Here is a 24,412-nt window from a genome sequence, read left to right as displayed (position 1 = left end):
CCCCGGCCTTTGGCCGTGCCGCTCCACCGCCTGGCTGCTGAGAAGTCGTTCCTGCTGGTGTGGGGGAAGGCCGAGCTCTGGGGCTCCCTGGGTGTCGACCTGCCTGTAATCAGGGGTGCGGGTCTGGGAGCCTTTGTGCTCCGCTGGCAGCCGGTGTGGGGTGACCGTCCCGTTAGCGGGTTCGCGGTCAGGGTGCCCCGGAATCGGAGAGAAGGAGCCTCCGTTTGCCTTTGGGACCAGGGCTGCCCCGTAACTCGGGGGCCAGCCAGTGCCCTGGCGTCCCGGGCACTTTGCGGTCCAGGCAGCGGCTCGAGCCCCCTGTAAGCAGGGGTGCAGCCTGTCTGGCCGCTGCTTTGCCTGCCCAGCTCCGTTTGCCCAGGGTGCCCGCCTCCGAGCCCAGCTCCAGCACCGGCTGGAGCTCTGCTGCGCGTCCCTCAGGTGAGAAAAGCTCATTTCCGCTGTTTTTGTCAGGGGCTGTCTGGGTGTCTGGTCTGGAGGGTGGCAGGGCTGAGCCAGGGGCCAGGCAGTGCTGTGGGGAGCTCTCTCCGGGGACGGGGCTCCCCATATCCGCCAGGCACAGGAGTTGGTCTAAGCGTCTCGTCCTTCCTTTGCAGCAGCAGCCGGTGGGGAAGAAAGAAGAGGGAGGCGTCGTGTGGACCTGCACTGCGAGGCAAGAGCGACGAAGAAGAGGAGAAGAGGGAGGCGTCGTGTGGACCTGCACTGCGAGGCAAGACTGACGAAGAAGAGGAGCAGAGGAGCAAAGAGAAAGGCACTCTGGGCAAAAGGCCGTCCCGGTCGAGAGGTCTGCAGACACGTAAGAAGAGCATGGCCAGCACCTTTGGTGTCCTGGCCGGCTTTGCGCTGGGCGACCTCCCTGTAAGCAGGGCTCAGGTCTTTTGCTTTAGTCGGCCTTTTGCCACGCTGCTCCTTTGGCTGCCTGGAGAGAGTGTCAACCCTGTAAGGAGGGTGAGCGCCACTGTCTCCGCACCCGAGGGGGAACTGGAGCTCTCTGGACCCCAAGGCCACCCTGTAAGCAGGGGAGGGCCGTTTTGCCCACCCGACTCCTGCGGCCCTGGCAGCTTTCTGCCTGCGGCCAGCGTGACGCCCCGTAGTCGGGGTGTGTGTCACGAGCCCTGGAGCCCTCTGTCCCCAGGAGCAGCCCGAGCTCCCCCTGTAAGCAGGGCGGAGGTGGCGGCAGTGCCGCAGCCGGCTGCTTTAGCCAGCCAGCAGGAACAACCCCAGCATCGCCCCATCGGAGGGGGCCGGCTGAGGAAGTGTTGTGCCGGAAGGCGGGCATAGTCCCATCGCCTTTGGCGTTGCTTTTGGTTGGGGTGACGTGCGCGCAGTTGGCGCGGAGGTGTCTCCCTGGGCTCCTGAAGACGTGGTGTTGTGCTGCAGCCAGGAGGGCCAGCCCGTCCGTCGGGCCTAGGCCGGAGCCTCGTGCTCCATGGGGCTTTCTTGGAAGGCGGTGAGGCGTGGGGGGACCGCCCTGTAGGCAGGGCTGTGCGTGTCCCCTGCCCTGGACAGGAGGCGCCTGTAGGGCCCCCGCTGTAATCAGGGGGGCGGGCACCTGTGGCCCCGGCCTTTCAGAGGCGCGGGGCCGAGTTGTGTGGAGGGGCCGGGCGTGCCCTCCCCGTACTCGGGGCTGGGGTCCCGGCCCCCGGCCTTTGGCCGTGCCGCTCCACCGCCTGGCTGCTGAGAAGTCGTTCCTGCTGGTGTGGGGGAAGGCCGAGCTCTGGGGCTCCCTGGGTGTCGACCTGCCTGTAATCAGGGGTGCGGGTCTGGGAGCCTTTGTGCTCCGCTGGCAGCCGGTGTGGGGTGACCGTCCCGTTAGCGGGTTCGCGGTCAGGGTGCCCCGGAATCGGAGAGAAGGAGCCTCCGTTTGCCTTTGGGACCAGGGCTGCCCCGTAACTCGGGGGCCAGCCAGTGCCCTGGCGTCCCGGGCACTTTGCGGTCCAGGCAGCGGCTCGAGCCCCCTGTAAGCAGGGGTGCAGCCTGTCTGGCCGCTGCTTTGCCTGCCCAGCTCCGTTTGCCCAGGGTGCCCGCCTCCGAGCCCAGCTCCAGCACCGGCTGGAACTCTGCTGCGCGTCCCTCAGGTGAGAAAAGCTCATTTCCGCTGTTTTTGTCAGGGGCTGTCTGGGTGTCTGGTCTGGAGGGTGGCAGGGCTGAGCCAGGGGCCAGGCAGTGCTGTGGGGAGCTCTCTCCGGGGACGGGGCTCCCCATATCCGCCAGGCACAGGAGTTGGTCTAAGCGTCTCGTCCTTCCTTTGCAGCAGCAGCCGGTGGGGAAGAAAGAAGAGGGAGGCGTCGTGTGGACCTGCACTGCGAGGCAAGAGCGACGAAGAAGAGGAGAAGAGGGAGGCGTCGTGTGGACCTGCACTGCGAGGCAAGACTGACGAAGAAGAGGAGCAGAGGAGCAAAGAGAAAGGCACTCTGGGCAAAAGGCCGTCCCGGTCGAGAGGTCTGCAGACACGTAAGAAGAGCATGGCCAGCACCTTTGGTGTCCTGGCCGGCTTTGCGCTGGGCGACCTCCCTGTAAGCAGGGCTCAGGTCTTTTGCTTTAGTCGGCCTTTTGCCACGCTGCTCCTTTGGCTGCCTGGAGAGAGTGTCAACCCTGTAAGGAGGGTGAGCGCCACTGTCTCCGCACCCGAGGGGGAACTGGAGCTCTCTGGACCCCAAGGCCACCCTGTAAGCAGGGGAGGGCCGTTTTGCCCACCCGACTCCTGCGGCCCTGGCAGCTTTCTGCCTGCGGCCAGCGTGACGCCCCGTAGTCGGGGTGTGTGTCACGAGCCCTGGAGCCCTCTGTCCCCAGGAGCAGCCCGAGCTCCCCCTGTAAGCAGGGCGGAGGTGGCGGCAGTGCCGCAGCCGGCTGCTTTAGCCAGCCAGCAGGAACAACCCCAGCATCGCCCCATCGGAGGGGGCCGGCTGAGGAAGTGTTGTGCCGGAAGGCGGGCATAGTCCCATCGCCTTTGGCGTTGCTTTTGGTTGGGGTGACGTGCGCGCAGTTGGCGCGGAGGTGTCTCCCTGGGCTCCTGAAGACGTGGTGTTGTGCTGCAGCCAGGAGGGCCAGCCCGTCCGTCGGGCCTAGGCCGGAGCCTCGTGCTCCATGGGGCTTTCTTGGGAGGCGGTGAGGCGTGGGGGGACCGCCCTGTAGGCAGGGCTGTGCGTGTCCCCTGCCCTGGACAGGAGGCGCCTGTAGGGCCCCCGCTGTAATCAGGGGGGCGGGCACCTGTGGCCCCGGCCTTTCAGAGGCGCGGGGCCGAGTTGTGTGGAGGGGCCGGGCGTGCCCTCCCCGTACTCGGGGCTGGGGTCCCGGCCCCCGGCCTTTGGCCGTGCCGCTCCACCGCCTGGCTGCTGAGAAGTCGTTCCTGCTGGTGTGGGGGAAGGCCGAGCTCTGGGGCTCCCTGGGTGTCGACCTGCCTGTAATCAGGGGTGCGGGTCTGGGAGCCTTTGTGCTCCGCTGGCAGCCGGTGTGGGGTGACCGTCCCGTTAGCGGGTTCGCGGTCAGGGTGCCCCGGAATCGGAGAGAAGGAGCCTCCGTTTGCCTTTGGGACCAGGGCTGCCCCGTAACTCGGGGGCCAGCCAGTGCCCTGGCGTCCCGGGCACTTTGCGGTCCAGGCAGCGGCTCGAGCCCCCTGTAAGCAGGGGTGCAGCCTGTCTGGCCGCTGCTTTGCCTGCCCAGCTCCGTTTGCCCAGGGTGCCCGCCTCCGAGCCCAGCTCCAGCACCGGCTGGAGCTCTGCTGCGCGTCCCTCAGGTGAGAAAAGCTCATTTCCGCTGTTTTTGTCAGGGGCTGTCTGGGTGTCTGGTCTGGAGGGTGGCAGGGCTGAGCCAGGGGCCAGGCAGTGCTGTGGGGAGCTCTCTCCGGGGACGGGGCTCCCCATATCCGCCAGGCACAGGAGTTGGTCTAAGCGTCTCGTCCTTCCTTTGCAGCAGCAGCCGGTGGGGAAGAAAGAAGAGGGAGGCGTCGTGTGGACCTGCACTGCGAGGCAAGAGCGACGAAGAAGAGGAGAAGAGGGAGGCGTCGTGTGGACCTGCACTGCGAGGCAAGACTGACGAAGAAGAGGAGCAGAGGAGCAAAGAGAAAGGCACTCTGGGCAAAAGGCCGTCCCGGTCGAGAGGTCTGCAGACACGTAAGAAGAGCATGGCCGGCACCTTTGGTGTCCTGGCCGGCTTTGCGCTGGGCGACCTCCCTGTAAGCAGGGCTCAGGTCTTTTGCTTTAGTCGGCCTTTTGCCACGCTGCTCCTTTGGCTGCCTGGAGAGAGTGTCAACCCTGTAAGGAGGGTGAGCGCCACTGTCTCCGCACCCGAGGGGGAACTGGAGCTCTCTGGACCCCAAGGCCACCCTGTAAGCAGGGGAGGGCCGTTTTGCCCACCCGACTCCTGCGGCCCTGGCGGCTTTCTGCCTGCGGCCAGCGTGACGCCCCGTAGGCGGGGTGTGTGTCACGGCATGCAGCCCCGATGGGGTGGGTCTGAGGCTCTCCTGGCCTGCTCGTGGGTAGGGGTTGCCCCCCGGCCCGCTCTGGATGGTGTCTGCACGCAGTTCCCTGTCTCTTGTGGAAAGCCAAGTTTGCCCCTGGCCCTGGCCCTCTCCCTCTTCTCCCTCTCCCTGTCCTTGTCGGGGTGTGTGAGTGAGCCCGTCCTCTAGGCCCCTGTTAAAAATAAAAATAAAAAAGCTGCAGCTTGCTTAGCTTTGGCTTCCCAGAAGGGAACGCAGGGCTCTGTGCAGATGCAGGGGGGTCCCCTTTCAGGCCCCGAGCCGAGGGTTGAGTCTGGACTCGCCCCTTATTTCCTAGGACAGGGCCAAGCCACTTCCTTGGTAGCAGACCAGCCTGTAGCCAGGGCCTGGGTCTGCGCCTGTCCTTCTGGCGCCCTGCCAGCGTGACGCCCCGTAGTCGGGGTGTGTGTCACGAGCCCTGGAGCCCTCTGTCCCCAGGAGCAGCCCGAGCTCCCCCTGTAAGCAGGGCGGAGGTGGCGGCAGTGCCGCAGCCGGCTGCTTTAGCCAGCCAGCAGGAACAACCCCAGCATCGCCCCATCGGAGGGGGCCGGCTGAGGAAGTGTTGTGCCGGAAGGCGGGCATAGTCCCATCGCCTTTGGCGTTGCTTTTGGTTGGGGTGACGTGCGCGCAGTTGGCGCGGAGGTGTCTCCCTGGGCTCCTGAAGACGTGGTGTTGTGCTGCAGCCAGGAGGGCCAGCCCGTCCGTCGGGCCTAGGCCGGAGCCTCGTGCTCCATGGGGCTTTCTTGGGAGGCGGTGAGGCGTGGGGGGACCGCCCTGTAGGCAGGGCTGTGCGTGTCCCCTGCCCTGGACAGGAGGCGCCTGTAGGGCCCCCGCTGTAATCAGGGGGGCGGGCACCTGTGGCCCCGGCCTTTCAGAGGCGCGGGGCCGAGTTGTGTGGAGGGGCCGGGCGTGCCCTCCCCGTACTCGGGGCTGGGGTCCCGGCCCCCGGCCTTTGGCCGTGCTGCTCCACCGCCTGGCTGCTGAGAAGTCGTTCCTGCTGGTGTGGGGGAAGGCCGAGCTCTGGGGCTCCCTGGGTGTCGACCTGCCTGTAATCAGGGGTGCGGGTCTGGGAGCCTTTGTGCTCCGCTGGCAGCCGGTGTGGGGTGACCGTCCCGTTAGCGGGTTCGCGGTCAGGGTGCCCCGGAATCGGAGAGAAGGAGCCTCCGTTTGCCTTTGGGACCAGGGCTGCCCCGTAACTCGGGGGCCAGCCAGTGCCCTGGCGTCCCGGGCACTTTGCGGTCCAGGCAGCGGCTCGAGCCCCCTGTAAGCAGGGGTGCAGCCTGTCTGGCCGCTGCTTTGCCTGCCCAGCTCCGTTTGCCCAGGGTGCCCGCCTCCGAGCCCAGCTCCAGCACCGGCTGGAGCTCTGCTGCGCGTCCCTCAGGTGAGAAAAGCTCATTTCCGCTGTTTTTGTCAGGGGCTGTCTGGGTGTCTGGTCTGGAGGGTGGCAGGGCTGAGCCAGGGGCCAGGCAGTGCTGTGGGGAGCTCTCTCCGGGGACGGGGCTCCCCATATCCGCCAGGCACAGGAGTTGGTGCTCAGGAGTTGGTCTAAGCGTCTCGTCCTTCCTTTGCAGCAGCAGCCGGTGGGGAAGAAAGAAGAGGGAGGCGTCGTGTGGACCTGCACTGCGAGGCAAGAGCGACGAAGAAGAGGAGAAGAGGGAGGCGTCGTGTGGACCTGCACTGCGAGGCAAGACTGACGAAGAAGAGGAGCAGAGGAGCAAAGAGAAAGGCACTCTGGGCAAAAGGCCGTCCCGGTCGAGAGGTCTGCAGACACGTAAGAAGAGCATGGCCGGCACCTTTGGTGTCCTGGCCGGCTTTGCGCTGGGCGACCTCCCTGTAAGCAGGGCTCAGGTCTTTTGCTTTAGTCGGCCTTTTGCCACGCTGCTCCTTTGGCTGCCTGGAGAGAGTGTCAACCCTGTAAGGAGGGTGAGCGCCACTGTCTCCGCACCCGAGGGGGAACTGGAGCTCTCTGGACCCCAAGGCCACCCTGTAAGCAGGGGAGGGCCGTTTTGCCCACCCGACTCCTGCGGCCCTGGCGGCTTTCTGCCTGCGGCCAGCGTGACGCCCCGTAGGCGGGGTGTGTGTCACGGCATGCAGCCCCGATGGGGTGGGTCTGAGGCTCTCCTGGCCTGCTCGTGGGTAGGGGTTGCCCCCCGGCCCGCTCTGGATGGTGTCTGCACGCAGTTCCCTGTCTCTTGTGGAAAGCCAAGTTTGCCCCTGGCCCTGGCCCTCTCCCTCTTCTCCCTCTCCCTGTCCTTGTCGGGGTGTGTGAGTGAGCCCGTCCTCTAGGCCCCTGTTAAAAATAAAAATAAAAAAGCTGCAGCTTGCTTAGCTTTGGCTTCCCAGAAGGGAACGCAGGGCTCTGTGCAGATGCAGGGGGGTCCCCTTTCAGGCCCCGAGCCGAGGGTTGAGTCTGGACTCGCCCCTTATTTCCTAGGACAGGGCCAAGCCACTTCCTTGGTAGCAGACCAGCCTGTAGCCAGGGCCTGGGTCTGCGCCTGTCCTTCTGGCGCCCTGCCAGCGTGACGCCCCGTAGTCGGGGTGTGTGTCACGAGCCCTGGAGCCCTCTGTCCCCAGGAGCAGCCCGAGCTCCCCCTGTAAGCAGGGCGGAGGTGGCGGCAGTGCCGCAGCCGGCTGCTTTAGCCAGCCAGCAGGAACAACCCCAGCATCGCCCCATCGGAGGGGGCCGGCTGAGGAAGTGTTGTGCCGGAAGGCGGGCATAGTCCCATCGCCTTTGGCGTTGCTTTTGGTTGGGGTGACGTGCGCGCAGTTGGCGCGGAGGTGTCTCCCTGGGCTCCTGAAGACGTGGTGTTGTGCTGCAGCCAGGAGGGCCAGCCCGTCCGTCGGGCCTAGGCCGGAGCCTCGTGCTCCATGGGGCTTTCTTGGGAGGCGGTGAGGCGTGGGGGGACCGCCCTGTAGGCAGGGCTGTGCGTGTCCCCTGCCCTGGACAGGAGGCGCCTGTAGGGCCCCCGCTGTAATCAGGGGGGCGGGCACCTGTGGCCCCGGCCTTTCAGAGGCGCGGGGCCGAGTTGTGTGGAGGGGCCGGGCGTGCCCTCCCCGTACTCGGGGCTGGGGTCCCGGCCCCCGGCCTTTGGCCGTGCCGCTCCACCGCCTGGCTGCTGAGAAGTCGTTCCTGCTGGTGTGGGGGAAGGCCGAGCTCTGGGGCTCCCTGGGTGTCGACCTGCCTGTAATCAGGGGTGCGGGTCTGGGAGCCTTTGTGTTCCGCTGGCAGCCGGTGTGGGGTGACCGTCCCGTTAGCGGGTTCGCGGTCAGGGTGCCCCGGAATCGGAGAGAAGGAGCCTCCGTTTGCCTTTGGGACCAGGGCTGCCCCGTAACTCGGGGGCCAGCCAGTGCCCTGGCGTCCCGGGCACTTTGCGGTCCAGGCAGCGGCTCGAGCCCCCTGTAAGCAGGGGTGCAGCCTGTCTGGCCGCTGCTTTGCCTGCCCAGCTCCGTTTGCCCAGGGTGCCCGCCTCCGAGCCCAGCTCCAGCACCGGCTGGAGCTCTGCTGCGCGTCCCTCAGGTGAGAAAAGCTCATTTCCGCTGTTTTTGTCAGGGGCTGTCTGGGTGTCTGGTCTGGAGGGTGGCAGGGCTGAGCCAGGGGCCAGGCAGTGCTGTGGGGAGCTCTCTCCGGGGACGGGGCTCCCCATATCCGCCAGGCACAGGAGTTGGTGCTCAGGAGTTGGTCTAAGCGTCTCGTCCTTCCTTTGCAGCAGCAGCCGGTGGGGAAGAAAGAAGAGGGAGGCGTCGTGTGGACCTGCACTGCGAGGCAAGAGCGACGAAGAAGAGGAGAAGAGGGAGGCGTCGTGTGGACCTGCACTGCGAGGCAAGACTGACGAAGAAGAGGAGCAGAGGAGCAAAGAGAAAGGCACTCTGGGCAAAAGGCCGTCCCGGTCGAGAGGTCTGCAGACACGTAAGAAGAGCATGGCCGGCACCTTTGGTGTCCTGGCCGGCTTTGCGCTGGGCGACCTCCCTGTAAGCAGGGCTCAGGTCTTTTGCTTTAGTCGGCCTTTTGCCACGCTGCTCCTTTGGCTGCCTGGAGAGAGTGTCAACCCTGTAAGGAGGGTGAGCGCCACTGTCTCCGCACCCGAGGGGGAACTGGAGCTCTCTGGACCCCAAGGCCACCCTGTAAGCAGGGGAGGGCCGTTTTGCCCACCCGACTCCTGCGGCCCTGGCGGCTTTCTGCCTGCGGCCAGCGTGACGCCCCGTAGGCGGGGTGTGTGTCACGGCATGCAGCCCCGATGGGGTGGGTCTGAGGCTCTCCTGGCCTGCTCGTGGGTAGGGGTTGCCCCCCGGCCCGCTCTGGATGGTGTCTGCACGCAGTTCCCTGTCTCTTGTGGAAAGCCAAGTTTGCCCCTGGCCCTGGCCCTCTCCCTCTTCTCCCTCTCCCTGTCCTTGTCGGGGTGTGTGAGTGAGCCCGTCCTCTAGGCCCCTGTTAAAAATAAAAATAAAAAAGCTGCAGCTTGCTTAGCTTTGGCTTCCCAGAAGGGAACGCAGGGCTCTGTGCAGATGCAGGGGGGTCCCCTTTCAGGCCCCGAGCCGAGGGTTGAGTCTGGACTCGCCCCTTATTTCCTAGGACAGGGCCAAGCCACTTCCTTGGTAGCAGACCAGCCTGTAGCCAGGGCCTGGGTCTGCGCCTGTCCTTCTGGCGCCCTGCCAGCGTGACGCCCCGTAGTCGGGGTGTGTGTCACGAGCCCTGGAGCCCTCTGTCCCCAGGAGCAGCCCGAGCTCCCCCTGTAAGCAGGGCGGAGGTGGCGGCAGTGCCGCAGCCGGCTGCTTTAGCCAGCCAGCAGGAACAACCCCAGCATCGCCCCATCGGAGGGGGCCGGCTGAGGAAGTGTTGTGCCGGAAGGCGGGCATAGTCCCATCGCCTTTGGCGTTGCTTTTGGTTGGGGTGACGTGCGCGCAGTTGGCGCGGAGGTGTCTCCCTGGGCTCCTGAAGACGTGGTGTTGTGCTGCAGCCAGGAGGGCCAGCCCGTCCGTCGGGCCTAGGCCGGAGCCTCGTGCTCCATGGGGCTTTCTTGGAAGGCGGTGAGGCGTGGGGGGACCGCCCTGTAGGCAGGGCTGTGCGTGTCCCCTGCCCTGGACAGGAGGCGCCTGTAGGGCCCCCGCTGTAATCAGGGGGGCGGGCACCTGTGGCCCCGGCCTTTCAGAGGCGCGGGGCCGAGTTGTGTGGAGGGGCCGGGCGTGCCCTCCCCGTACTCGGGGCTGGGGTCCCGGCCCCCGGCCTTTGGCCGTGCCGCTCCACCGCCTGGCTGCTGAGAAGTCGTTCCTGCTGGTGTGGGGGAAGGCCGAGCTCTGGGGCTCCCTGGGTGTCGACCTGCCTGTAATCAGGGGTGCGGGTCTGGGAGCCTTTGTGCTCCGCTGGCAGCCGGTGTGGGGTGACCGTCCCGTTAGCGGGTTCGCGGTCAGGGTGCCCCGGAATCGGAGAGAAGGAGCCTCCGTTTGCCTTTGGGACCAGGGCTGCCCCGTAACTCGGGGGCCAGCCAGTGCCCTGGCGTCCCGGGCACTTTGCGGTCCAGGCAGCGGCTCGAGCCCCCTGTAAGCAGGGGTGCAGCCTGTCTGGCCGCTGCTTTGCCTGCCCAGCTCCGTTTGCCCAGGGTGCCCGCCTCCGAGCCCAGCTCCAGCACCGGCTGGAGCTCTGCTGCGCGTCCCTCAGGTGAGAAAAGCTCATTTCCGCTGTTTTTGTCAGGGGCTGTCTGGGTGTCTGGTCTGGAGGGTGGCAGGGCTGAGCCAGGGGCCAGGCAGTGCTGTGGGGAGCTCTCTCCGGGGACGGGGCTCCCCATATCCGCCAGGCACAGGAGTTGGTCTAAGCGTCTCGTCCTTCCTTTGCAGCAGCAGCCGGTGGGGAAGAAAGAAGAGGGAGGCGTCGTGTGGACCTGCACTGCGAGGCAAGAGCGACGAAGAAGAGGAGAAGAGGGAGGCGTCGTGTGGACCTGCACTGCGAGGCAAGACTGACGAAGAAGAGGAGCAGAGGAGCAAAGAGAAAGGCACTCTGGGCAAAAGGCCGTCCCGGTCGAGAGGTCTGCAGACACGTAAGAAGAGCATGGCCGGCACCTTTGGTGTCCTGGCCGGCTTTGCGCTGGGCGACCTCCCTGTAAGCAGGGCTCAGGTCTTTTGCTTTAGTCGGCCTTTTGCCACGCTGCTCCTTTGGCTGCCTGGAGAGAGTGTCAACCCTGTAAGGAGGGTGAGCGCCACTGTCTCCGCACCCGAGGGGGAACTGGAGCTCTCTGGACCCCAAGGCCACCCTGTAAGCAGGGGAGGGCCGTTTTGCCCACCCGACTCCTGCGGCCCTGGCGGCTTTCTGCCTGCGGCCAGCGTGACGCCCCGTAGGCGGGGTGTGTGTCACGGCATGCAGCCCCGATGGGGTGGGTCTGAGGCTCTCCTGGCCTGCTCGTGGGTAGGGGTTGCCCCCCGGCCCGCTCTGGATGGTGTCTGCACGCAGTTCCCTGTCTCTTGTGGAAAGCCAAGTTTGCCCCTGGCCCTGGCCCTCTCCCTCTTCTCCCTCTCCCTGTCCTTGTCGGGGTGTGTGAGTGAGCCCGTCCTCTAGGCCCCTGTTAAAAATAAAAATAAAAAAGCTGCAGCTTGCTTAGCTTTGGCTTCCCAGAAGGGAACGCAGGGCTCTGTGCAGATGCAGGGGGGTCCCCTTTCAGGCCCCGAGCCGAGGGTTGAGTCTGGACTCGCCCCTTATTTCCTAGGACAGGGCCAAGCCACTTCCTTGGTAGCAGACCAGCCTGTAGCCAGGGCCTGGGTCTGCGCCTGTCCTTCTGGCGCCCTGCCAGCGTGACGCCCCGTAGTCGGGGTGTGTGTCACGAGCCCTGGAGCCCTCTGTCCCCAGGAGCAGCCCGAGCTCCCCCTGTAAGCAGGGCGGAGGTGGCGGCAGTGCCGCAGCCGGCTGCTTTAGCCAGCCAGCAGGAACAACCCCAGCATCGCCCCATCGGAGGGGGCCGGCTGAGGAAGTGTTGTGCCGGAAGGCGGGCATAGTCCCATCGCCTTTGGCGTTGCTTTTGGTTGGGGTGACGTGCGCGCAGTTGGCGCGGAGGTGTCTCCTTGGGCTCCTGAAGACGTGGTGTTGTGCTGCAGCCAGGAGGGCCAGCCCGTCCGTCGGGCCTAGGCCGGAGCCTCGTGCTCCATGGGGCTTTCTTGGAAGGCGGTGAGGCGTGGGGGGACCGCCCTGTAGGCAGGGCTGTGCGTGTCCCCTGCCCTGGACAGGAGGCGCCTGTAGGGCCCCCGCTGTAATCAGGGGGGCGGGCACCTGTGGCCCCGGCCTTTCAGAGGCGCGGGGCCGAGTTGTGTGGAGGGGCCGGGCGTGCCCTCCCCGTACTCGGGGCTGGGGTCCCGGCCCCCGGCCTTTGGCCGTGCCGCTCCACCGCCTGGCTGCTGAGAAGTCGTTCCTGCTGGTGTGGGGGAAGGCCGAGCTCTGGGGCTCCCTGGGTGTCGACCTGCCTGTAATCAGGGGTGCGGGTCTGGGAGCCTTTGTGCTCCGCTGGCAGCCGGTGTGGGGTGACCGTCCCGTTAGCGGGTTCGCGGTCAGGGTGCCCCGGAATCGGAGAGAAGGAGCCTCCGTTTGCCTTTGGGACCAGGGCTGCCCCGTAACTCGGGGGCCAGCCAGTGCCCTGGCGTCCCGGGCACTTTGCGGTCCAGGCAGCGGCTCGAGCCCCCTGTAAGCAGGGGTGCAGCCTGTCTGGCCGCTGCTTTGCCTGCCCAGCTCCGTTTGCCCAGGGTGCCCGCCTCCGAGCCCAGCTCCAGCACCGGCTGGAGCTCTGCTGCGCGTCCCTCAGGTGAGAAAAGCTCATTTCCGCTGTTTTTGTCAGGGGCTGTCTGGGTGTCTGGTCTGGAGGGTGGCAGGGCTGAGCCAGGGGCCAGGCAGTGCTGTGGGGAGCTCTCTCCGGGGACGGGGCTCCCCATATCCGCCAGGCACAGGAGTTGGTCTAAGCGTCTCGTCCTTCCTTTGCAGCAGCAGCCGGTGGGGAAGAAAGAAGAGGGAGGCGTCGTGTGGACCTGCACTGCAAGGCAAGAGCGACGAAGAAGAGGAGAAGAGGGAGGCGTCGTGTGGACCTGCACTGCGAGGCAAGACTGACGAAGAAGAGGAGCAGAGGAGCAAAGAGAAAGGCACTCTGGGCAAAAGGCCGTCCCGGTCGAGAGGTCTGCAGACACGTAAGAAGAGCATGGCCGGCACCTTTGGTGTCCTGGCCGGCTTTGCGCTGGGCGACCTCCCTGTAAGCAGGGCTCAGGTCTTTTGCTTTAGTCGGCCTTTTGCCACGCTGCTCCTTTGGCTGCCTGGAGAGAGTGTCAACCCTGTAAGGAGGGTGAGCGCCACTGTCTCCGCACCCGAGGGGGAACTGGAGCTCTCTGGACCCCAAGGCCACCCTGTAAGCAGGGGAGGGCCGTTTTGCCCACCCGACTCCTGCGGCCCTGGCGGCTTTCTGCCTGCGGCCAGCGTGACGCCCCGTAGGCGGGGTGTGTGTCACGGCATGCAGCCCCGATGGGGTGGGTCTGAGGCTCTCCTGGCCTGCTCGTGGGTAGGGGTTGCCCCCCGGCCCGCTCTGGATGGTGTCTGCACGCAGTTCCCTGTCTCTTGTGGAAAGCCAAGTTTGCCCCTGGCCCTGGCCCTCTCCCTCTTCTCCCTCTCCCTGTCCTTGTCGGGGTGTGTGAGTGAGCCCGTCCTCTAGGCCCCTGTTAAAAATAAAAATAAAAAAGCTGCAGCTTGCTTAGCTTTGGCTTCCCAGAAGGGAACGCAGGGCTCTGTGCAGATGCAGGGGGGTCCCCTTTCAGGCCCCGAGCCGAGGGTTGAGTCTGGACTCGCCCCTTATTTCCTAGGACAGGGCCAAGCCACTTCCTTGGTAGCAGACCAGCCTGTAGCCAGGGCCTGGGTCTGCGCCTGTCCTTCTGGCGCCCTGCCAGCGTGACGCCCCGTAGTCGGGGTGTGTGTCACGAGCCCTGGAGCCCTCTGTCCCCAGGAGCAGCCCGAGCTCCCCCTGTAAGCAGGGCGGAGGTGGCGGCAGTGCCGCAGCCGGCTGCTTTAGCCAGCCAGCAGGAACAACCCCAGCATCGCCCCATCGGAGGGGGCCGGCTGAGGAAGTGTTGTGCCGGAAGGCGGGCATAGTCCCATCGCCTTTGGCGTTGCTTTTGGTTGGGGTGACGTGCGCGCAGTTGGCGCGGAGGTGTCTCCCTGGGCTCCTGAAGACGTGGTGTTGTGCTGCAGCCAGGAGGGCCAGCCCGTCCGTCGGGCCTAGGCCGGAGCCTCGTGCTCCATGGGGCTTTCTTGGAAGGCGGTGAGGCGTGGGGGGACCGCCCTGTAGGCAGGGCTGTGCGTGTCCCCTGCCCTGGACAGGAGGCGCCTGTAGGGCCCCCGCTGTAATCAGGGGGGCGGGCACCTGTGGCCCCGGCCTTTCAGAGGCGCGGGGCCGAGTTGTGTGGAGGGGCCGGGCGTGCCCTCCCCGTACTCGGGGCTGGGGTCCCGGCCCCCGGCCTTTGGCCGTGCCGCTCCACCGCCTGGCTGCTGAGAAGTCGTTCCTGCTGGTGTGGGGGAAGGCCGAGCTCTGGGGCTCCCTGGGTGTCGACCTGCCTGTAATCAGGGGTGCGGGTCTGGGAGCCTTTGTGCTCCGCTGGCAGCCGGTGTGGGGTGACCGTCCCGTTAGCGGGTTCGCGGTCAGGGTGCCCCGGAATCGGAGAGAAGGAGCCTCCGTTTGCCTTTGGGACCAGGGCTGCCCCGTAACTCGGGGGCCAGCCAGTGCCCTGGCGTCCCGGGCACTTTGCGGTCCAGGCAGCGGCTCGAGCCCCCTGTAAGCAGGGGTGCAGCCTGTCTGGCCGCTGCTTTGCCTGCCCAGCTCCGTTTGCCCAGGGTGCCCGCCTCCGAGCCCAGCTCCAGCACCGGCTGGAGCTCTGCTGCGCGTCCCTCAGGTGAGAAAAGCTCATTTCCGCTGTTTTTGTCAGGGGCTGTCTGGGTGTCTGGTCTGGAGGGTGGCAGGGCTGAGCCAGGGGCCAGGCAGTGCTGTGGGGAGCTCTCTCCGGGGACGGGGCTCCCCATATCCGCCAGGCACAGGAGTTGGTGCTCAGGAGTTGGTCTAAGCGTCTCGTCCTTCCTTTGCAGCAGCAGCCGGTGGGGAAGAAAGAAGAGGGAGGTGTCGTGTGGACCTGCACTGCGAGGCAAGAGCAACGAAGAAGAGAAGAGGGAGAGGCATGATGTAGAAATATAAGGAAGAGGTGATGAAGAAGTGTTTGTCTGAAATGGATATCATTTGTCAGTCATTTATAATTAATGCAATATGGTAAAATAAAGTAGATTTAAGAAAGCCAATATTGGGTTTTTGTTGTTTAAAACTGTATAATTTGAAGTACTGTCAAAACAGTTTTAAGTTTTTGATTGGGAATTTTTGACACTTAATGATCATCTTGCATCCATGCAAACATCCCTTTTTCCCTCCGCCAAAAAAAAAAAAAAGCACTTAGAACAGTTTAGATAGTAATTACCAACTTTGCTGCTGTAATACCACATTTTATAGACTCATAACCATCTTCTACTGTAAAATCTGCATCATGAAAAACACTACTGTCCTATTTTTTTCAGTGTTTCTTTCACCCACAGCTGTGTTACTTAATACCAAAAATATGATTAGAAGATAGTTTATGACATCACTGTCATGTCTTTGTCCACTTTGCTTCAGTAGTGTGGTAGTCATACTGTGTAAGTGAAGGATTTACAGCTGCAGTTAGGGGATATTGTTCAGTTGGTGTGAAGATGTGATGCTCAGAGGCAATGGCATTTCAGTGTGGTGTTTCCCATTGGGTAGTAGGGGAAGGTAGTACTAGTGTGGCTATCACATGGTATGAATGTTGGTGTTCTCCAGAGTTCCTTTCTAATTTTGCTGCACTGTTATCATTGTGGTGTGATGGAAGTTGTCGGCTGACAGCGCAGAAGCATAGCAGTGATATATTTTATCTTCAGTTGGAACTGCAGGCAACTCCACACAAGCGTAAGTGGACATAGTGAGCTTACGTTGGTGAAGGTGGGCTAAAGCCCCACTGGGAAGTGGTGGTGGTGGTGCAGAACACTGTCGTCTTGCTGAAAATGCACAAAAATGCACTTTTTGTCAAGAGAAAGCTCTTGTAGAGTGCAGAGGAAGTCCAGCCTTTGCTGTTACATCAGCAACAGCCAATGGACACACTGGGGCTGCACAATGAAATAACATCTTTTATCTGCTTCTGCATCAGATTCATGATCAATTTGTGCCAAGTATTAAATGGTCACTGTCCCTACCAAATTATTTTTTTCTTAAAGAAAAACACAAAAACATGTTTACTAACTGCTCATAAGAGGAGGTAATAGGAGGTGTGACAGACATACCGCATCTGTCCCTGACTTTAGAGGAATTTTATGTGTTTTCAACAATAAAAGGTTTACTTTTTCTCTTACCTCTCATTAGCTTGGTAAAAGAGGACATTTTGACAACAGCAACCTCACATGAGCATGGTAAGTCCAAATTTTGCTATTACTGCGGTACCAGTGAACGGACAAACCAGGGCTGCTGCACAACAAAGCAACACAAAACAACACATGCTGCATCTTCCTGCTTATCAGATTTGTGATTAGATTCATGCCAAGTATTAAACAGTCAATACATTTTTTATTTACCTTTTGTATGCAATGTTTCCGCTTCAGTTCAGGGGTTTCAGTACAATCCTCATTTTCCTCAGCTTCAAGCACTTTGGGAAGTTGCAGGAAAACCTCCCCTTTGCTTCTTGCTGTCTTCTCTTCAATCTCTCTGCTGTTCTGATTTGTGTCAGCTGCCACTATCGCACCCTCCCCCCTTCACTGACCTGGGCTCTCTGGTCATGAGCCTGAATGGGTACAACCTTTTCTCCTACTTTTCCTAGGGTTTGCCGTAATGGGGCTTTTCCCCTACACCTTCGGCCATTATCTTCAGCCACGCAGTAAGTCACAAGTTCGAGAGTAATGTTTTAGAGAAGCTATCATAAAGATAACGCCTCACAAAAACACTGCCAATTAAAAATCACTCACAACTGAAAAAGGAAAAAAAACCCACAACCCTCCTCCTCACCCCCTCAAGTACACCCTAATTCTAGGGATCTTACAGACCAGTGGGACCTGCTGCAACATACAGAAAGCAACCAAAGCACTGCTAAAAATATCTGACAACAGGCTTCGATGCTGGGACAGTGTAAATAAGGAGAGAACCCTGGATTTAAATGTCTTTTTTTTATTTCAACTAATGCTTTGCCACCATATTACATCATTTTGAATAGCTCAGAATAGCAATATGATCTCAAAATCTAGCAAACAGCTTGCCAAAGCAAGATAATATTAACTCCTATGGATACAGAATCTTCCTTCTTTGGCGACAACACTTCATTTTTTCTGTAAAAATAATTTTATATTCCAGCGCATTTGCTGTTCAGTTTATTGAACCCTGCTGTTCATGACATTTGCCTCTTCCCTGCACAAAACCTCCCCACAATGTAGTATGGTTTTATATCCAACAACATTTTAAATAAAAAAAAGTTATATTTTTCATGCAGATTTTTGTAAAAATTATGTTCTAAGTACACACAACTGAACCAAGATGCATACAAAAATGCATTCACTTCCATTCTCAGGTGCAACTGTGCCATCAGCAACATGGTATCACGTTACTGTGTGCAGTCCAAGGATGGTGGTATTCTCATATATAGTCTAACATAAAAATACAAACAACCCCCCTTTCTTTTTTTTATAAGCAGCAAGAGAAAAAACTGCTATGCTTTATTTGTAAAGTAATCAAAATAGTTAGATGTATAAAAAGAAGCACCATGTACAGAGAATACCAGAAGATCCATCTTCCAAAACACATTTCTCATTTAGCATTGCGAGCTGGTCTGTAGGTCCCAACTTGTATGGTAGCTTTGTTTGCAAAGTTAAGGAAGTGGTCAAACCCAGAATGCACTTGGACCAAATGACAGCAATTAAGCTGGATTGCAGAAAGAAATAAGATCCATTCCCATTACAACTCATACTGACCACCTCAAGAGCCCTCGGGGGTGAGGTGGGGTGGGGACAACACCAAGCATCAGAGAAATAACGTGGTGAAAACAGCTCCAGAGCAGCGTTCAAGGTGCTGGTCTGTTATGAATGCATTTCTGTGAGCTCTTGATAAATCAAACTTTCATTTGGGAAAAGAGCACATCTGTTGGTTAAAACTCCTCTCCCTGAGAATTTTGGTACGAGTTTGTCTCGCAAAGCAAAACAACGTCCTTTGAACTTCAACAGTTCCTAGGCCAACAGCATTTCAGCGTGGACACAGCTGGTCTGCTACTCATGCACCCAGGGTGGCAGGTTGGGTTTTTGTTGTGTTTTGTTGTTTAATTTTTACATGGATCAACCCTTTTATACTCGCTTCATTCCTCTGCCCATCAAGCAGGCAAACACGGTCATGACCATCTTCGGTTTCACCTCCACAAGATCTTCTGGAAGAGCATAGACTCGGGCACCAATTCTTCTTGCCATGGACACAGCATACCTATTTGCCATGGAAAGAGGAGCACGTTATTAAAAGGTATAATTAGTATTTGATAGGGCTAATAGCCAGAATTCATAATCAAGGACTCATCAGCTAACATTTACATTCCCTCTTCTGCTTGCGTTTTAGGAATAATCAAGCAAGTATTATGTGCAAGAAAACTTCCTGTCATTCTACCACTGCAGAATAGTCGCAGAACACACAGTTCAAAGCCATAATTTCACAGGCATACTTCAAATTTGATAACCTGTGATGATTCAACAAGATGAGAGACAGACTAGGGTTCAAGTCTCAAACCCCTGAGCCACTGGCTGAGCATTCATAAGCCTGAACAAACAGGTGAGAAACAGAGATCATTGCTGGATCAGTGCTTGGGCTGTTCTGTGTTCCTCTCAACAGGCAAGAGTCCAACCAACTAGTACTCAGGCAGTGCTTCTTGAAATCGAATTGCTGTGTTTGTCAGTCATGCCAGTCTAAAAGGTTCAGTGTTTGAAAACTGCAGTAAAGCAGTAAAAACTCTTGCAACTTGCAACTCTTGCAAGTCACAGCATAGTAGGTGTACTCTCCCAATGCAATGTGGCTTTTCAGATAGTTAACTTACTTAGCATTATTCTGTTTGTCATCTTCTGACAGATGACCAGTCTTTACAAGGTCATAGTTGATGCAGCCAGGCTGTATAGCATCAATTAAATCCACCACTGCCAAGCTTGTACTGATAGTCTTGTCCTAGAGAATACAAGCAGAGAAAAGTAAACACAAATGTCTCATCCTTATGATTACTTCTCACCTCAATTCAGCTGCTCTGCAATGTGCAACAAAACAAACTTTAAACAAGCTATTTCCAGGCAGCGCTGAGTGATTACTCCAGCTGGAGCACAAACAAACCAAAGTGCTGCTTCTCCTTTGGTAACAGAGTAAATTGGAGTCCTAATCTTGTACTAAGTGGTGTGAAAATGCAAAGTGTTTACAGCCACCCCCACTGATCTGACCCCAGGGGACAATGCCAACCTACAACAGCAGCTCCAGCCTCAATGCTTGCTGGTATCTTGGACCCCACCACTGCCCCACAGGCCAACCATACTCCTCCCCTCTTCTGACACCCCGTCAACTCTCTTGCTCCACCAGTGTTCCCCACTAGGGGGTTCTGAAAGTCTCCTCTTTGGTAGCTTGAAGCCACTTTGTTCCCAGCACAGTCTGCAACCTGTCTTGTGTAAAACCCCATCTTGAACATGTCCTGCTGCAGCCAAATAAATCCTTTTGGGGCACCCCTCTCCTTTTGGATGCAAGAGGGGAACCTGCACCTTGAAGTTCTGGATGGAGGTGGACTTGCCAGCTTCTTTCAGGGTCTGGTTTACCCAGCTGACTATAATGTCATCGTTGGCTTTCTGACCGTCACCCAGGTCCTCGAGGACGTTCAGCGTGTACCTGAGCACAGACAGAAAGAACAAGATGAGGCTCAGAGTCTGGGCTAAGACCCAGCAAGCATACTGCCTGTATGTGATGCAAGCCCATGGCAGCATGGCAAGCATTCACGTAGTATCAGCTCTGCTTTTTTATTTTTTTATTTTTTATTATTATTATCTTATTTTTTTTATCCCTTTAGCAAAAAAAGGAGTAATCTATCTAAAGTGTGATCGCTGTCAAAAAGTCTAATAAGAAGTCTAATAAGGGGAAGCGCCTGAGTTTGTAATAGCAGCTCACAAAATTGCATGGGCTGAAGGTACTGTTTAATCTGCTCGAGCATTCTTGCCTCTACTGCCAAATACAGAGCTGATATGCAACTAATCTGCAGATATATCTTAGGTATTTGCATCATCTTAGAATTCTTCAGAACTAGACAAAATGATAAAGTTAATACCTCATTTTGTTAAGTGCCTCCCCCCCTTCAGGTTCTGATTGGGATTATGAAGCAGCCCCAGAATATCTCTTTCACAATTTCCAGCTAAACATTAGAACAGTCATGCCAGCTAAGCTTGGTTGCTACACGTGGGTCAGCCTCAAGCAGGCAAGAGAGGTCATCTCTGACAACAGACTCACTGGAGGTCTTGTCTCTGCTCCAGCCTCCCATATGCAGCAGCGAGACCAGCTCTACCACAGTTTTGTCCAGCTGAGTCTTGAAATCTCACCAAGGACAGAGGTTTTACAGCCTCTGTGGGTAAACTGTTCCACTGCTGCAGGCACAAATCTCACACACCCAGCAAAAACCTTCACAAACTCTGTAATGAAGTCACAAGGCTGATGTGTTTGATCAGATCAAACCTACCTTCTCATCAACTGCCAGACTAAGGCTAGTGTCAACGTTGGGTTTCCGTCATTCAGATCCTGTCCTCCAATGCCAACCAGGGAGAATTTGGCTGGATGCTTTCCCAGGTCTACAGCATAGTTACAGTTTTCTAGCTACACCGGAAAAGAGTTCAAAGAAAAATCATTCACAAATACACTCTTGACTGAAAGCCTCAAATAGGAATTTCTAGATAGTGCACGTTTACTTCTGCTCCTAGTGTCCATGGCTTCTTTCGAAGTATTTTGAAATGCTCACCTTTTTCATATTAGCTCCCAGCTTAGGGTATGGAGGCTTGTTAACCTTATTCCAGTCAACAGGAACTTTGATCTTTTCATATAATTGTAGTATTACCAGTGCATCTTGGAGATCACTAAAACGGAAAACATTGATCAAGCCTGATATTTCCCAATCTAAGTGATTTTGTAACATCACGAATAATTACTACTCTTTACAGGTTGTTGTAATTTTAACAACCCTAAAAAGAAAAAAATTTCAAAACATTTTGTAATTTTCAGTGCAGAAGAAATGCTCCATGTTTATCACCAGCTAGTTGCTAAGCTAACACAGGTTTTAGCATGGTAATCAGCAACAGATCCCAAAAAGAATTTTGCTACATAAAAACCAGAAGTAGCCACCTTTCTCCATTGACTACCGGGGTCCAGAATATCTTGCCTCCTTAACTAGGATGCCTTAGTCAAGCCCTAAAATTAGGTGACAGGGAATCTATGTCCAGTTGCTGTAATGCAGTTTGCTCAAGCTTTAACTGGGATCTGAGTGTACCAATTTGCAAGGGGGAGGAAAAATAAACAAATCACCTTCAGCCCTTAAAACTAGAGCTGGCCCAGAAACCCTAAGATGCAGGGAGGATACAGTGAGCATCGCCCATTCCCCAACACCCTTTCTTATACTCTTTCCTCATGACTGTGGGCAACAGGACACTGGTGTGGGCACATCTCCACTTTGATCTGTGTTGGTTGGGTCTCTCCCAAGAATCTAATGCTTACCCATAGAGGTGATTTACATGGGGGTTCACACCAAGGGAGTTCATCCAGTTACGGAAAGTCCGTTCCTCACGGGTCTCTCCTGAACGAAAGCAAGAGAGTTCAATAAGACTTTCATCAAGCTCAGAGCTGTATGGTTTCCCACCTTGCAAGACAGTAAGTGCTGAACAGCATACCTCAAAGTTTTTTGGTGGAAAGAGATTGTTTCTGCCATAACTTTTTCAAACAAAGAAGATTGCCCTGACCTCATGTTTTAGATGTCAGATTGATTTCACCAGACCTCAGAAGAACATGATCTTTGAAGGCCTTTTCCAACCTGACTGATTTTATGATTTTTGCACTTTCTTGAAGAAAGTGCAACAAGAATGTCTTTCACATGGGAGTTAGCTAACTCACTCTCTAATCCCAATTGTGCCAAGAATTAGTGCTGCTACAAACATCTCACTGCTTTACCAAGGTGCTCTTGCCTGCATCATGAAATTGCAGCTGAACAGGCCCTCAGGCACCCTCCTCATCTGCCCCAAATGAATAAACCACCATTGCAGCACTTAAACCTCAAATCATAGGTGTTCAACGGAAATGCCTCCACTGGGCATAGTCTCTTGTAATCTAAGTGTTTACTTGAGTACTGTACTGTACTACTTTTGTGACTGATAAGGCCATCACCTTCTAGTAGAGTCCAGTCAATGTCCTGGTTTTCAGGCTTGGTAAGTGCTGGGTACTTGTTGAACAGGTTTGCAACAAAGGCCAGATTCAGTTTCGGATTGCCACTGACCACATCAGCCGGCGTGACAAACTGCCGGCACCCGAGCCGGTCTGCCTGCTGAAGCATGTACTCTGCTCTTCGCAAGTCGTCCTTCTCCTGCCGGAGACACAGTGGAGAAGATCTGTCAGGGAAGAGATCAAGCTACAAAGCGTATGGGAAGCTCCTGACTGCTACCTGGAGCAATGTCACAACTCCACCTGCCTTCACTGGGCATCAGTTGCTAATCAAATGAAGGGAACAAAGCATCCACACTAGTCCCTGCTGCTGTTGATACACTTGTCCAGGTTTGTCTCTACTTTTCCTAGCATGATCCCTTCCAATTTTGCATGCTTTGCAAGTTTTATGCTTTTTGAACTTGATGGTTCAAAATTAGAATACAGCATGCTCCCAAATGCAGCAAAAATCCAAAATATTTCTCAATCATACATGTTAACTGGGATGTAGTGACCAGGCCTCACTTAAAAACAACAAATCACAACATACCCAAGGTATGTACACATCCACTAACACTTTACAAGGTCTTGAAATTAAGATACCAGGTTACCTAGATGTCATGGAGCAATTACAGGGTCACAAGTAGCTTGCAACCATACAGCACGAAGACACAACAGCCTGAATACTTACATTGAAACCTGACATGTTAATATCGATCTGAGGCTCTCCTTCTTTCTGCCCTTTAGGTGCAATTTGATTGAGAAGGTGGAAATAAGCTCTAGAATCCTGAAATGGATGAGAAATAGAACTCAGGTCTCCTGTACAGCACTGAATACATCATAACAATTCATTTCAAGTTCATCTTTACCAAAACACTATGCCTAATTGGCGTAAGTACCTTTACTGAATTACCAAAATCTGTAAGCTTGACAGACAATAATAAGATGGCAGAAATCCAGGCAGCAAGAAAAAAGAAAGCAAAGGGAAAATGTTAGAAGTGTTTAAGACAAATAATTATGGGTTTTAACTCTCTGCATACTGACTTTGTTGCACACTGGTGTCGGTCACTTTTCAGTTTTGAAGTTGGAAATAAAAGCGTATGCACACACACATGCATACACACACACCTCAAATATCTTCCCCCCGCCCCCTTCCAACCTGACAGTCCTCTCCCCCAGAATCCACTTCAATCTTCTTTCTCTTCCTCCCAATTACTGGCTATGCAAATATGCTCCAGAAACCTGCTGGGGGTTAGTGTGAAAAAGCTCCACACCGACCAGGAGTCATCACCCTCTGGTTTTCACTACTGCAAAGAGTGAGAAAAGAGCCACACCTCACACTTGAAAAAACAGCTGTTATTTTCCTTCCTCTCTTAAAACCATGACAGTTTGGATGAAATGCCACCACCTGCAAGGAGCATGTGGAAATCACACTCCACAGGGATGTGGCTAATTATTTCATCCTGTCCATGTGAGCTGCAGTACAGATTAGCTCCATCAAAAAAAGACTGACTAAGAACATTCAAAAACATACGACAAATACCAGTTTGCTACTTGATTAAAACATACAACAGTTTTGCTGCAGGATCGTGCTCACACTGGAGTAAACACTTGGACAATTCAATGCTGGGCTCATTCTAATGGCCACAGACAGTAGCAGTGTGGTACCCTAGATCTACCCTTTGGAATCCCCTGTTATACCTATTTGGAGTATTAAGGTTAAGAAAGGTCCTGTTTATGGATTAAAGGTCTCATATACACATGCAAACACAGCCCTGGCCTGCTCCCAGCTTTTTCCCAGGCATGCGCAGCCAGGAGAGTTCTCAATACCTTGATATCTGAGCTGAAGTTATTGATTTTGTGCCAGCCTGCATTTTCCAAGTGGAAGTTGGCCCATCTTAGGAGCAGCTCTTCCGGGGAAAGTTTCATAAGGTCCTCCAGATTTTCACCATCACGAAGTAAGGCAGCCAGTGCTGGAAGAAAAATGCTTGTAAGATGAAGAATGAAGAAACGAGTTTCAGAAGAGGCAAACCTCTCTCCCAGAGTCAGAACTTCAGGAACATTTCAGAGTGGGAGAGGGGACACAACCAGCTACCAGTTAAGTCAATACAATTTGGGTGTTAGCGGAGTTTCCTGAATGGGTTGTTCCACAGAGAATATGAACAATATAGAAAACATTGTAAAAATGAGAAAAAGTATTTCCCATTTTCTTGTGCAACAAAGTTCTCTGGATTTTACGTACAGTCCTTTTAAGTTGATGGCAGTAAGCTAAATACAAGTATACATCTATCTCAATGATAAAAACGTTTCCAAATGATTTCATATTCACTGTTTCATTCATAAAAACAACATCAGCTTGAAACCATGATAAGCACCTTTTCAGCTAGAGGTTTCTTCACTCGCCCAGGATTTTTAAGTCTAA

General features: G+C 56.5%; 1 protein-coding gene and 1 long non-coding RNA gene across 8 annotated transcripts in view; one reads left to right on the top strand and one right to left on the bottom strand.

Moving 5' to 3' along the window:
• Positions 1-585: 585 nt before the first annotated feature.
• On the top strand, positions 586-14,789 carry LOC113844730 (uncharacterized). The gene is made up of 3 exons (XR_011811848.1): positions 586-2,096; positions 2,273-14,392; positions 14,583-14,789. It is a non-coding gene; the product is annotated as an uncharacterized lncRNA (long non-coding RNA).
• Positions 14,790-16,694: 1,905 nt separating this feature from the next.
• Positions 16,695-24,412, bottom strand: part of PLS3 (plastin 3) — a 49,565-nt gene continuing 41,847 nt past the window's right edge. For all 7 annotated transcript variants that reach the window (XM_027465194.3, XM_027465196.3, XM_027465195.3 and 4 more), the window contains 9 exons: positions 23,821-23,963; positions 22,682-22,777; positions 21,958-22,153; positions 21,295-21,373; positions 20,546-20,660; positions 20,270-20,403; positions 19,308-19,431; positions 18,608-18,732; positions 16,695-18,006 (listed from right to left, as the gene is read on the bottom strand). In XM_027465194.3, coding sequence (XP_027320995.1) covers positions 17,874-18,006; positions 18,608-18,732; positions 19,308-19,431; positions 20,270-20,403; positions 20,546-20,660; positions 21,295-21,373; positions 21,958-22,153; positions 22,682-22,777; positions 23,821-23,963 — 1,145 coding nt within the window. In that variant the 3' untranslated portion in view covers positions 16,695-17,873. The remainder of the gene's footprint in view (positions 18,007-18,607; positions 18,733-19,307; positions 19,432-20,269; positions 20,404-20,545; positions 20,661-21,294; positions 21,374-21,957; positions 22,154-22,681; positions 22,778-23,820; positions 23,964-24,412) is intronic.

The sequence above is a fragment of the Anas platyrhynchos genome, chromosome 10 (assembly GCF_047663525.1).
Source record: "Anas platyrhynchos isolate ZD024472 breed Pekin duck chromosome 10, IASCAAS_PekinDuck_T2T, whole genome shotgun sequence".
Lineage (NCBI taxonomy): Eukaryota > Metazoa > Chordata > Aves > Anseriformes > Anatidae > Anas > Anas platyrhynchos.
Note: the sequence above shows the minus strand (reverse complement) of the source record. Positions and strands in the feature narration are given on the sequence as shown.